Source organism: Ptychodera flava, chromosome 1, assembly GCF_041260155.1.
Source record: "Ptychodera flava strain L36383 chromosome 1, AS_Pfla_20210202, whole genome shotgun sequence".
In the NCBI taxonomy this organism is placed as follows: domain Eukaryota; kingdom Metazoa; phylum Hemichordata; class Enteropneusta; family Ptychoderidae; genus Ptychodera; species Ptychodera flava.
In genome coordinates, this window is record NC_091928.1 from 59,916,374 (window position 1) to 59,929,812 (window position 13,439).

A 13,439-nucleotide genomic window follows, 5' to 3' on the forward strand; every position below is an offset into this window, starting at 1 on the left:
TAAATTTGTCAAGAGGTTGTTTGTACGTTTTAAAACCCTTTCAGGCCTAAACCCCTATATATTCCAGTAGGGGTAGCTCTGCTAGGTTACCAGAAAATCAGGCCTGAAAGGGTGAAGGAGTTTTGCAAAGTACTGGTGTAGCTTTCTTTTATTGACAAGTAATTAACAATAATTCTTAAATTTTGATAATTCATTATGAAGTTGATATTATCCATGTTTTAATCATTCGCCATTTATCCCCTTTAGGTTATTGGTCAGTAAGGTTATTGGATGGGCAAGGTCCGAAACCAGGTCGAAAGTTTAAAGAACCAAGAGGTATGGTATTTCTTGGTGATCAACTCGTGGTATGTGACCCAGATAACAATATTGTACAGATACTGAATGAAGATTACAGCTGCGACAAAGTCTTGGGAAGCTTTGATGGTCAGTTTGCACAGCCATTTAAGCCATGGGATGTAGCTATCTCCAATGAAAGTCACTTCTATATCAATGACCGAGGAAATATTCAAATTGTTGTTTGTAACCTCATCAACCAAATTCTGAGAATAATTGCTCTCACTGGGGATATATGCCCCTATGGCATTGCTGTAATGGTTGGGTTTGTTTTTGTCACTGATGTAAGACATCATTATCTACGTAAGTACACTGAAGATGGCCAGTTCATTGCACAGGTCAATGGTGAAGGAAATGGAACAATACCATTTAATTTGCCTTTCTTCGTTGCTGTAAACAGCAAAAATGTGATAATGGTGTCTGACAGTCAAAACCACTGCATCAAGTGTTTTGATAGTAAATTGAATTACTTGTATCAGTTTGGTAGATATGGTGTACATGATGGTGAGATAGCCATACCAACTAGAATTGCTGTTGATGAAGATGATAATGTTTACGTTTGTGATAGTGCCAATAATAGAATTGTCAAATGGAGATCTGACAGGAAGTGGGTCTGCAATTTATTTAGACAAGATGTTAGCAGCCCCTGGCAGGTTGCTGCTCATGGTGACAGAATTGCTGTCACAGAGTCTGGAGCAGGCCATATCAAAATGTTCTCTGAATAAACAACTTTGTGTAAACTTAATTTTAACATTAAAAACATGTAAAGTTCAGAGACTACATATGGCTCCTGTGAATTGTTGCATGAACTGCAGACAAAACAGATCTGCATGTCCATCCTAACAGCAACATGCTAGTTATATTCCATAAACAAATGACATATACACCTTCCAAGGCATTGACAATGCCAGAGTATGGTCATAGCTTACCACTAGGCTGCTTTTCCAAAGAATACCCATTTTTCCTTGATCTCTGTTGCAAGTGTTCTAATAACATACTCAAATTTAATTTGTCAGTTCATTTGCATGCTTTCTCATTACATTATACATATCATGACTTTTGTTCAACTTCTTATAATGCAATTTTCATGTGACCAGCTGATTGGTAACCTGTTAATGCCATATTTAGAGCAGGGTGTGCTCACTACTTTCAAAACACCTGACATCACTTCTTGGTTTTATGACCAATGGTCAAAATGTATACGTACTTCTTCTGTGGTTTTCAGTATGCTGTATTTTGTGTTTTACTTTTTCTATCAAAATATCTCACATAAATGTTTGTACAGGTTTGAATACAATAATTCTATATTTTGTAAATTTTGGATCAGTATTTCAGTTGATGTTATGATATTTATTTGTTTGAAATTTTGCCACAGCTATTTAACATCCTGATGTGACACTTGAAAGTTTTGGCATATACCAGCATATGTGTGTTTGTGTACTGTATGTTTTTCCTGATCAGCTAATTATGGATAATATATTTATCATTTGATTATTACAGATACCCCCTGTAATTATATGATTGCATACACATTTGTGTTTATACCGGTACTTAGTTACGTGTTATACAATGCAAATGAAGCCCAGGGTATGACAGAAAGACAATGAACATAACATTTATGCCTTGCAATTTGCCTTTGTCAAGGGTGATGAAACACTGTAATTTTAAAATCCTCAGAAATGCCATAAATTCCTTAAAAATGTAATGGAATATTGTAGAACATTGATTCACACTATATGCAATATAGTATTGAATGCTTGTTCTGTTCAGGATGATTTCCAACCTATGTGCATGCTCTTAAAATTAAACTGCAATAAAATAATAAATTGACTTAAGAAATTTGTATGTCATGATATTTGAATGTGCTGTGGTTGTTCTAAATTGTAAGTATATATACACATGGAAAAAATAAGATTCATACCTTTGTTGAAAGATACATGCACCGGTGTTGACATCATATTTGTAAGTACACGCCACTATATAGGATGTGGAGCCAAGAGAATGTTTAACATGAAACAAATGAGTAATAAAACAAATGAACAATCTACAAGGAATTCAACTGGCAATGATGAGATAATAAAAGCATATAAATAGTCAACATGTTTATGGACTGAACCTTGACTACCAATAAGCACTTTGTCCAAAAATCTAGGTAAGACTAAAAACTTTTTAAGTACCGGTACTAAATCAATAAACTACGGTAGGTAGACAAAATAACTCAAAGCAAGGAGTGTCCGCCAGTCTGCTTCCGGGGCAAAGGTTTAGGTTGCAAACTTGGGTTTGTAGACCTTTAGAGAGCGGAAGGTGAAAGTGGTTCCGTCAGGCCTTTGGTGACCACCTTCTTGAATGGGGGTACATGTCATGACTGGCCCAGGAAGGGAAAGTAGGCTGATGAAGCTAAGGAGGAAATGGAGTTGGTGGAGGGATAGTGAAACAAAGGTTCCAAGAGTATGGCCTATAATGAATGAACCTGGACAAGAAGCCTAAAACAAAGGCTTGGTGACGTCAAGGGTCCTGTGCAATAGAATGAAGATTAAATAGATAATGCATACCAAGATGTCTATGTCAGCATTGTGTAAGTGGCTTGATCCTGCAAGGGGAGAGGGAGAGGGAGGTTAGCTCTGTGGACTTACAAACTAGATTTGATATCACACAAGTCTTTATTCATGAGCTATTGTTGTACCAATGTCTGTCTGTCAGTGTGATATCTAAGAACACTCATTGGAATATCTTGTAGTGGTGATGGCAAGACCAACTTAGTTTTTGTTGGCATGGCTTGCATAATTTCGTTCTTATTTTGATAATTATTTCAGAAAACTGGGTATATATCTGGAACAGTTTCTGATGACACTCATTGCAAATGTTGATTACACAATAATATGCTAGCAGTGAAAAATATTAAGAGCTGATGTGAAATTTCACTGCTTATTTGCATGTTTGGTTAACTTTTTTGATGGAAGGATTCAATCAATAATAGGGAAAATGATTGAAACAAAATCAAACACAGAGATTCTGTTTGGTACTGGTAACTACTTATAAGTTTTGTACGGGTATGGTTTGTACAATTCAATTTGCATAATTAATTGTCCTGATGTCATATATTTTCAGAATGAATGCATCAAATCAGATGCATCTTGTCACAGATATTGATCATACAAACATAAGAAAGTTTGTTATTTGGCAGTTTGGTGTCAATCTCAAAGTGCTCATTTGCAAACCTAGCAAACTTTTACAAAATAGACATATCTCTTGAAGGATAAAGTCAATGAAACTTGCCATATTTGTAGATTATTCATAAACTATATTTGCATTGAAAGAAAGACAGCAGTTCCATATCAGTAATTTGCATATTTTTGATCAAAACTATATTGATCAACACTCAGCCCTACACATTTGGTGAAACTTGGTACTGATATTGCCACAACATATTGGTGAACTTGCACTTTTCCAGACGTTTAATATTTAATACAGATTCTACACAAATCAGCTACACACACTCTTATAAGTTCAGACAGTTTTGTCATCTGGAGGTTGTAAACTCAATGAATTTTTAAATTTGAGATTCAATAAAAGTTGTAAAACTTGAAGGACAAAGTCAAAGGTGATTTCATCAAATTTGACGAAGCTGTACAGGTATAGTTATTAACAACAATATAGGATAAGGTGAACTAAAGGACACTACAGTTCATGTCAAATAAATGAAAATTTGCATTAATAATGAACATTAATAAATTAACTATCTGTGCTTTTCTCTTAAAAATAGCTGCACAAAATTTGTAAAAGTTTGCATGTGGAAAGAAATTTAGCAGCTTCATGTTAAGTCAATAAGTGAAAGTTGAAGTGTAAATCTAAGTTGCAGTAACAATGGAACTTTAATACCGGTATGGTGAAATGATTTGTAGTTCAATTATTCATCTGGGCTTTTCCTCCTCTCTGTTTGTACCACTTTCTTTCCTCGCGCAGTTCTAGAGTCAGTTTTCCCTTCCTCGTAAATAAACCTGCAGACAGATCCAGTCCCTCAATGAAGGAGTGGTTCACCAATACGTATAATTATTTGTTTGTAAAATGATGAAATTCATGGTAACACTTGTCAAACTTAAATCTCCAAACTTATCTGATATAGTATACTTATCTGATCTAGTTCCAGTAACGAGGCTATGCGTATTTCATATATAAAAAAGATGAAAACAGCGCATGCTATACCGGTAGCCCTGCGTACCGTGCTCGAGTTCCCGGGGCACGGTTTAATAGCCCTGCGTACCGTGCTGAGTGTTCCTGGCGTTATACGGCCTCCCCACCACCGTACGGTATAACGCCGGGAACACACAGCACGGTACGTAGGACTGTGTAGTGGTGAGGCCTGTACACACGAGAAGGGTCTTTGCAGCATGCCTCGCACCGGCGTTCGCTCTCTCTCATTCTCGTACGCTCACCGTTTTTCGAAACGCATGAGGGTATTTACATAATTTTGCGCATGCGTGGTGGTGGGGAAACGATTTCTCCCTGATGACGTACGCGTTTGTACGGTACGGTAGACATAGTCTGGTTCCCTGACCCATTTCCCCGGTAGAGGGCGTGGGGAAATATAGGGTCAGGTACCGGCTAATGTAAACATGGACGCTATTGGTTTAAAATAAAACAAGCTGTGATTGGATGAAAGTAACACTTGTAACTTATTCTCATCTTTCTTGGGTTTCGCATTATCAGGCTCACTTGACACCAACTTCTTGTTTGGTACCACAAAGCCGTGGAGGTAGAAAGAAAGACTTTCTACCTCCATGATTTAGCCACTGTTAGCCACCTCTTAATACTTTTAGAATGTCGACATGATGCCTGGCATTTTTCACGAATTCGGACACCATTCTATCCATCGAATCAATGGTCGTTCACAGTTCCAACAAAGTTTGCTTTCAATTAGCTGTGATATCGCAGCAGTACTTGTGGCGTGTATCGAACGTGCTTGGGTCTTGGGGTCACGCCACAGTCGGCGATGACCTCAATGACCCTAGCGCGTTCGATACATGCAACAAGTACTGCTGCGATATCACAGCCAGCCTTCATCACCTCTATTTCCCCGTACTTAATCCTTTCAGTTTGTTTCCCGTCTCGTGTGCCAATGTTTTTGGTTCGGATACCAGTGTTCGAACATAATTCTGATCCAGTCGAATTTTGACCGGCGTTTTTCATGGTACCAGCCATATTGTTGTGTAGTATGTTCTGTCAGGTGACTTGCAACCTCCGCCATCTTGAACAAAATTCTGTTCAAGATGAACAAAATTCTGTTCAAGATGGCTACCCGGTACCTGACCCTATATTTCCCCATGCCCTCTACTGGGGAAATGGGTCAGGGAACCAGACTACGGTAGACAGGCCTCCAGTCGCAGCTGAGTTATTGGCTGGCCAAGCGTTCATCCCACGATCTACGCAACAGCCTACCATTAGCGCGACGGTCTGCTAATGTTTAGGCCTTCAGTTCAGATACGCCAGGAAACGATAAGGAAAATGTTTTTAATGTAAAATAACACCTGAGGGTCGCATAATAACAGGCTCTCATCAGCCAACAGTCCCAAAAAATTATAACAGCAAGGTTTTGTGCGGTAAAAGTACCTCGTGCTGCCGTGTACCGTTTCAGAAAACGCATAAGGCTGTATGATAGTTTAACGTCGTATTACAAGTGGCTCTCGGCCTGAAAGCAAAGTTTTATAAAGTATCATAGTAACTACCTCGCAACGGCGTACGGTTTCAGAAAACGTATTATACGATAGTTCAATTGTCATATATCTACCTCGCAACGCCGTACCGTTTCAGAAAACGTATTATAGGATAGTTCAATCGTTGTAGTTCTACCTCGCAACGCGCTACCGTTTCAGAAAACGTATTATACGATAGTTCAATTGTCATATATCTACCTCGCAACGCCGTACCGTTTCAGAAAACGTATTATACGATAGTTCAATTGTCATATATCTACCTCGCAACGCCGTACCGTTTCAGAAAACGTATTATACGATAGTTCAATTGTCATATATCTACCTCGCAACGCCGTACCGTTTCAGAAAACGTATTATACGATAGTTCAATTGTCATATATCGACCTCGCAACGCCGTACCGTTTCAGTAAACGTATTATACGATAGTTCAATTGTCATATATCTACCTCGCAACGCCGTACCGTTTCAGAAAACGTATAATACGATAGTTCAATTGTCATATATCTACCTCGCAACGCCGTACCATTTCAGAAAACGTATTATAGGATAGTTCAATCGTCGTAGTTCTACCTCGCAACGGCGTACGGTTTCAGAAAACGTATTATACGATAGTTCAATTGTCATATATCGACCTCGCAACGCCGTACCGTTTCATAAAAGTATTATACGATAGTTCAATTGTCATATATCTACCTCGCAACGCCGTACCGTTTCAGAAAACGTATTATAGGATAGTTCAATCGTCGTAGTTCTACCTCGCAACGTCGCCCAGTTTCAGAAAACGTATTATACGATAGTTCAATCGTCGTAGTTCTACCTCGCAACGCGTACCGTTTCAGAAAGTATTATACGATAGTTTCAATTGTCATATATCTACCTCGCAACGCCGTACCGTTTCAGAAAACGTATTATACGATAGTTCAATTGTCATATATCTACCTCGCAACGCCGTACCGTTTCAGAAAACGTATTATACGGTAGTTCAATTGTCATATATCTACCTCGCAACGCCGTACCGTTTCAGAAAACGTATAATGGGATAGTTTAAAGGGCCTATGACATGCCCCGTACAACCAAACGTAAAATCACTCTTTGGGTTTTGAAGTTAGCTTATGTCACTATATTGCATCGCGTATCCCCCCCCCCCCCCCCCCCCCCCCCCCCGGTCCAGATAATACGCAAGTAAATGTTACGGGTGGGCGTGTACGCTTAGCCCAACTCGTTCGACTTTTTTCGGCTTTTCGAAGACGGCGATTCGAAATAAAATGGGGACCCGACAATGCGGCGACAAGCTTTCTTTGTTTTTCTTCATTAAAACATGTACAAAATAGGCCTAACACATCACTTTTTGCAAGATTCGTTTGCTCTGAAAATGCACGGGAACACGAGTCGATTGCATCATTTGTCTCGTGCTCCAAGGAAATGATAGTTCTGTCAAAGGTCGACGTCCAACACAGCTACACTCAGAGTGATAGTTTTCAGAAAGGGTAGTGAATTTTCTTTTTATGAAATAAGACAATATCAATCTTAGTTTAAACTTTTCACGGTTGAATTTATTTCATAAAAAGTGGAGCAATCCCGCGCATGACAAGTCCCCTAGCTGAGTTTTTGAAGGGAAAAAATAAAAACTTTGGAAATCATGTCATAGACCCTTTAATGTCATATTATAAGAGTCTCTCTTTAGCCAACAGTTCAACAAAATGATAATGATATTATACGATAGTTCAATTGTCATATACCTACCTCGCACCGGTTTACCGGTTAGAAAACGTATTACACGATAGTTTACACTCTCGTAACCAGAGTTCTTATCGCGCGTTCGCTTAGAAAACTATTTTACGATAGTTTAATGTCGTATTATCTAGTATTATTGTCGTATTTATTGGTATTATTAGTATCGTATTATTGTTGTATTTTATCATATTATCTATTATACGATAGTTTAACGTGTATTATTGACACTCTCCCCTTCATCTCCTCACGTGTTCCCGCCCTGTATTTTCAAACTCTGCAAAGTCAGATATTCTCGTGAGAATCTTTTCACGATACCGATCCAAATTAAACAATATGTTGGGGCTATAGCATGAGCTTTTATATATTCTCTATTTTGTTGTCACTTTGGATTTCATTTTGTTGGTGTCACCTTTTTCCACCATATTGAGATAACCGATGATAATCTAGAAGGGTACATCAGGAATTGAAAGTTCTTTACTATTGCTATATTTTTGTAAATTTTCCAAATACATGTATGGTGTTTAACTTTTCTAAGTTGGGGGGGGGGGGGTTTCAGTCAAATTTTTGAGTCAGAAAGGGGGGTTTCTCAAATTCATCATGGTTGGCATGGGGGTTACTCATAATTTCGAAGCTTGCGATGAAATTCCTTCGCCCCCCCCCCCCCGGGGTGTAAATAATGACGGCTCCCTTAGAACCTGAGGTCGTGGTTCGATCTGTATCATGGACGCCTTTCAATTGCAACGAAACACAATGTAACGAATAAGCATTAATTTCACGAATATGTTAATGGTGAACGGTATCCAGGGTATCCTACCAGTGAATTGCAGATACTGATGTCACCTAATTGGCCAAAGCAAAGAGTCTGAGGTCAATATAAACCACACTGCAGGGAACTCTGACAGAATAACAGTAAACAAGCAAATAAAAAAGGAAAATAGAAAAAACGGTCTAAAAGGAAGCAAACCCTTATGAAAATTTTCTGTAGAAATTCTATTGAAATTGATGACAAAATTCAATTAAAGTGATACAGAATTTCTACAGAAATTCTACTGAACCTTTATGGAAATTAACGGAGTTTAATGGAGTTTTGGCCCCCTTTTTCTGTAGAAATTCAACAGAATTCTGTATCATTTCTGTAGAATTTACAGAATTTCTATGTAAATTCGATAGACGTTCTACAGAAAATCGTAGCACTATATTGAATTTATACCACATTCTACAGAATTTTTATGTAGAATTTCTGTAGAACTATATTTAATTTCTGCACTCTTTACAGAAGTTTGTTTGTCTTATACAAGTTCAATCTCTTAGAAAGTATGACAACAATATGTGTTAAACTTTTATTAAGTAAGGAGCACCACCTTATGATATTGCCATAGATACCATGCAATGAATTACTGCAAAACTCACAAAAAATCAGGCAGCAAGTAAATTATAAACATGTTGTTTATTTCTAAAAGAATTATGATTAACAATCATACGCCCGTGCTCCAACACAACTTGATGAGAATGTGCGCGTCAGAAGTACAAGTCAATCATTATCAGCGCTGATGAAGCAGAATGTGCAGTTTTCTTTGTCTAAACGATAATTTAAAATATTAATGGACGTAGTCTGAGACAGCAACTTTCCGAATAACTTTGGAATTTCGAGAACGTAATGCGTCAAGTTCGTACATCTCGAATACATTTAAAGCAAGCTGCATCATCCATCCGGTCCCAACGAATGTATTTGTAGTCTGAGTAAACCCAGTATTAAGATAATGTCATTTTGACCTCGTTAAATAACTTTGATCAGTTGATGTGAAGGATTAAGTATTCAGTCGATATCCGGACCGAAAACCTAAATATCCGGTGAGAAAAGTCAAACACACTTTGCCCGCATTGCTCAAACAGCTAAAAGGTTTCACGATAGCGGCATAAAAAACGGAGACTCTGCGAAAAAGATTTATTTTGCTTAACTTGTCTGCATTTTCTGCCACAAAACAAAAAACCAAGATGCAATTTGTCATCAAATCGGTACTACAGTCAACCAAACTAATAATATTGATGAGCAAAACAGAAAACCAATCCGGGGCTGGGCCATTTACGATGAGAAACAATTATTACACTACATAAAACTATCGTATGATACGTTTTCTGAAACGGTACGGCGTTGCGAGTATATATGACGATTGAACTATCGTATTATACGTTTTCTGAAACGGTACGGCGTTACGAGGTCGATATATGATAATTAAACTATCGTATAATACGTTTTCTGAAACGGTACGGCGTTGCGAGGTAGATATATGACAATTGAACTATCGTATAATACTTTTACTGAAACCGTACGGCGTTGCGAGGTCGATATATGACAATTGAAAATACTTTTACTGAAACGGTACGGCGTTGCGAGGTCGATATATGACAATTGAACTATCGTATAATACGTTTTCTGAAACCGTACGGCGTTGCGAGGTAGAACTACGACGATTGAACTATCCTATAATACGTTTTCTGAAACGGTACGGCGTTGCGAGGTAGATATATGACAATTGAACTATCGTATAATACTTTTACTGAAACGGTACGGCGTTGCGAGGTCGATATATGACAATTGAACTATCGTATAATACGTTTTCTGAAAGCGTACGACGTTGCGAGGTAGAACTACGACGATTGAACTATCCTATAATGCGTTTTCTGAAACGGTACGGCGTTGCGAGGTAGATATATGACAATTGAACTATCCTATAATACTTTTACTGAAACCGTACGGCGTTGCGAGGTAGATATATGACAATTGAACTATCGTATAATACGTTTTCTGAAACGGTACGGCGTTGCGAGGTCGATATATGACAATTGAACTATCGTATAATACTTTTACTGAAACGGTACGGCGTTGCGAGGTCGATATATGACAATTGAACTATCGTATAATACGTTTTCTGAAACGTACGACGTTGCGAGGTAGAACTACGACGATTGAACTATCCTATAATACGTTTTCTGAAACGGTACGGCGTTGCGAGGTAGATATATGACAATTGAACTATCCTATAATACTTTTACTGAAACCGTACGGCGTTGCGAGGTCGATATATGACAATTGAACTATCGTATAATACGTTTACTGAAACCGTACGGCGTTGCGAGGTCGATATATGACAATTGAACTATCGTATAATACGTTTACTGAAACGGTACGACTTTGCTAGGTAGAACTACGACGATTGAACTATCCTATAATGCGTTTTCTGAAACGGTACGGCGTTGCGAGGTAGATATATGACAATTGAAAATACTTTTACTGACACCGTACGGCGTTGCGAGATAGAGATATGACGATTGAACTATAGTATAATACGTTTCCTGACACCGTACGGCGTTGCGAGGTCGAGATATGACAATTGAACTATCGTATAATACGTTTTCTGAAACGGTACGGCGTTGCGAGGTAGTTACTATGATACTTTATAAAACTTTGCTTTCAGGCCGAGAGTCACTTATAATACGACGTTAAACTATCATACAGCCTTATGTGTTTTCTGAAACGGTACACGGCAGCACGAGGTACTTTTACCGCACAAAACCTTGCTGTTATAATTTTTTGGGACTGTTGGCTGATGAGAGCCTGTTATTATGCGACCCTCAGGTGTTATTTTACATTAAAAATATTTCCCTTATCGTTTCCTGGCGTATCTGGACTGAAGGCCTAAACATTAGCAGACCGTCGCGCTATTAAATGGTAGGCTGTTGCGTAGATCGTGGGATGAACGCTTGGCCAGCCAATATCAGCTGCGACTGGAGGCCTGTCTACCGTACCGTACAACGCGTACGTCATCAGGGAGAAATCGTCTACCCACCACCACGCATGCGCAAAATTATGTAAATGCCCTCATGCGTTCGAAAACGGGAGCCGTACGAGAATGAGAGAGAGCGAACGCCGGTGCGAGGCATGCTGCAAGACATATCTGGTACACACAGCCCCTGTCACACGAAGTTAGGGTGCAAGGATATGAAAACGATCCCTCTGCTTTAAATCTATGAAAGTGCAAATTGCGGCCATAGGTCTCACCTTCCAGCTCTACCTCAAAGCATTTACATCCATGCTCAAAGTTTCCACGAGCAAGGTCAATAGGGGTCAATAGCCTCAGGCATAAACCGTCACCACAATCTCTCTATGGATCACAGGCGCTCCTTAGCTGGGTAGTCTGCTAAGTAGATCGATTTTCGGATCGATCTATTGATCCCGTAGTCGATATGCCCGCCACTGCAACCTAGTATTTAGGTTGCAGTGGCGGGCATATCGACTACGGGATCAATAGATCGATCCGAAAATCGATCTACTTAGCACTAATAGCAGACTACCCAGTTAAGGAGCGCCTGTGCTATGGATAGAGGCCACAGGCGTGCTGTTTCTGGGTAGTTTCTATAAGTGTAGTTTATTCTACGTTTCGACGTTCTCTTCCGTACGGAAGAGAACGTCGAAACGTAGAATAAACCACAGTTACGAGTGGAGTGATACGTACCGGCCGCCGCGTACTATGCAAGTACGCGGCGGCCGGTACGTATCACTCCACTCGTAACTGTGGAATAAACTACACTTATCACTTATAGAAACTACCCAGAAAACAGCACGCCTGTGATAGAGGCACTGTGCACAGTCGCTCGAGAGCTATTCAGCTCTGGGACCATTCGCCCCATAGACGAGTATACAGAAGCGAGTCGCTCGTCACAGATGCAACCGGTATCAGTGGCGGTTTTCTTGCATTGGGTCGAATGTCTGTGTCAAAAGCTACGCAAATTTTGCATGTCTTCGGATCTGAAGTGATAGCCGGGTGAATATATGTACTCACCATGGTGAAGCAAGATGTACTGTCCAGAACAGGAATGGTACATCTGTTCAGACAGTCAAGGTATCTGGCTTCTAGAGTGATGAGAAGATAATTATATCAGAGCTTGTAGCTGCGTGATGCGTATAGTATGGCTGTAGTCTTAGATCTGGCGTGTTCTGATGCGGAGATCACATGGTCCCAGGACGCTGACTCTGCGGGGGGGTCGGCAGTATCCCCTAGCAACCCACAGAGGCAGTTGGGGGCGCTGTTCACACTACACTCCCCCCCGTTTTATCAAACAGGTGGGAACCGCATCTACAGCTTGGAAGGAAACAAAACAAACAAACGAAAAAGACAGAGAGAAAGGGATAGCGGCTATTTTCTCCTAAGGCTTCCCAGTGAGAATATTTCACACCGGTGCTGCTCCCGTCACCAAGGGTGTCACCAGAGTAGCTCCCTCCTTGGATGGGTGGTTGTATTGGTTTGGTCTTCAGGGCGCGCACCCTCTGGGGTCTGTGAAGTCCCCTCCCGGGCACGAGTCCCGCTCCAATCCAGGTTTCCTGGACCTCCCTAGTCCCCATAGAGACGGCGGGTGTTGCTCATCGCCGTATGCAGGAGGCGCTTGATGTCTCCACCTCGATGTCTTATGACCTCCTGCGCCACGTCACCGATGTATGCGGGGGTGTTGTATTGCTGGTTGGGCCATGGCATAAGATACGGCGACTCCGTCTCCAGGAGGATCCGGTCCAGGGGGACGTCTCTCAGGGCCTCAACTTGCCTGTCGTCGAAGTCCGCCACCATTGCTGAGAAACTGAAATAGCAGTGGCGGAACGCCTGGCGC

General features: G+C 40.2%; 1 protein-coding gene across 2 annotated transcripts in view; it reads left to right on the forward strand.

Moving 5' to 3' along the window:
- LOC139142111 (uncharacterized) overlaps positions 1 to 2,165 on the forward strand; it is a 34,222-nt gene extending 32,057 nt beyond the window's left edge. For both annotated transcript variants that reach the window (XM_070711946.1, XM_070711937.1), the window contains exon 10: positions 247 to 2,165. In XM_070711946.1, the coding sequence (XP_070568047.1) occupies positions 247 to 1,058 (812 nt within the window). In that variant the 3' untranslated portion in view covers positions 1,059 to 2,165. The remainder of the gene's footprint in view (positions 1 to 246) is intronic.
- The last annotated feature ends 11,274 nt before the right edge of the window (positions 2,166 to 13,439 follow it).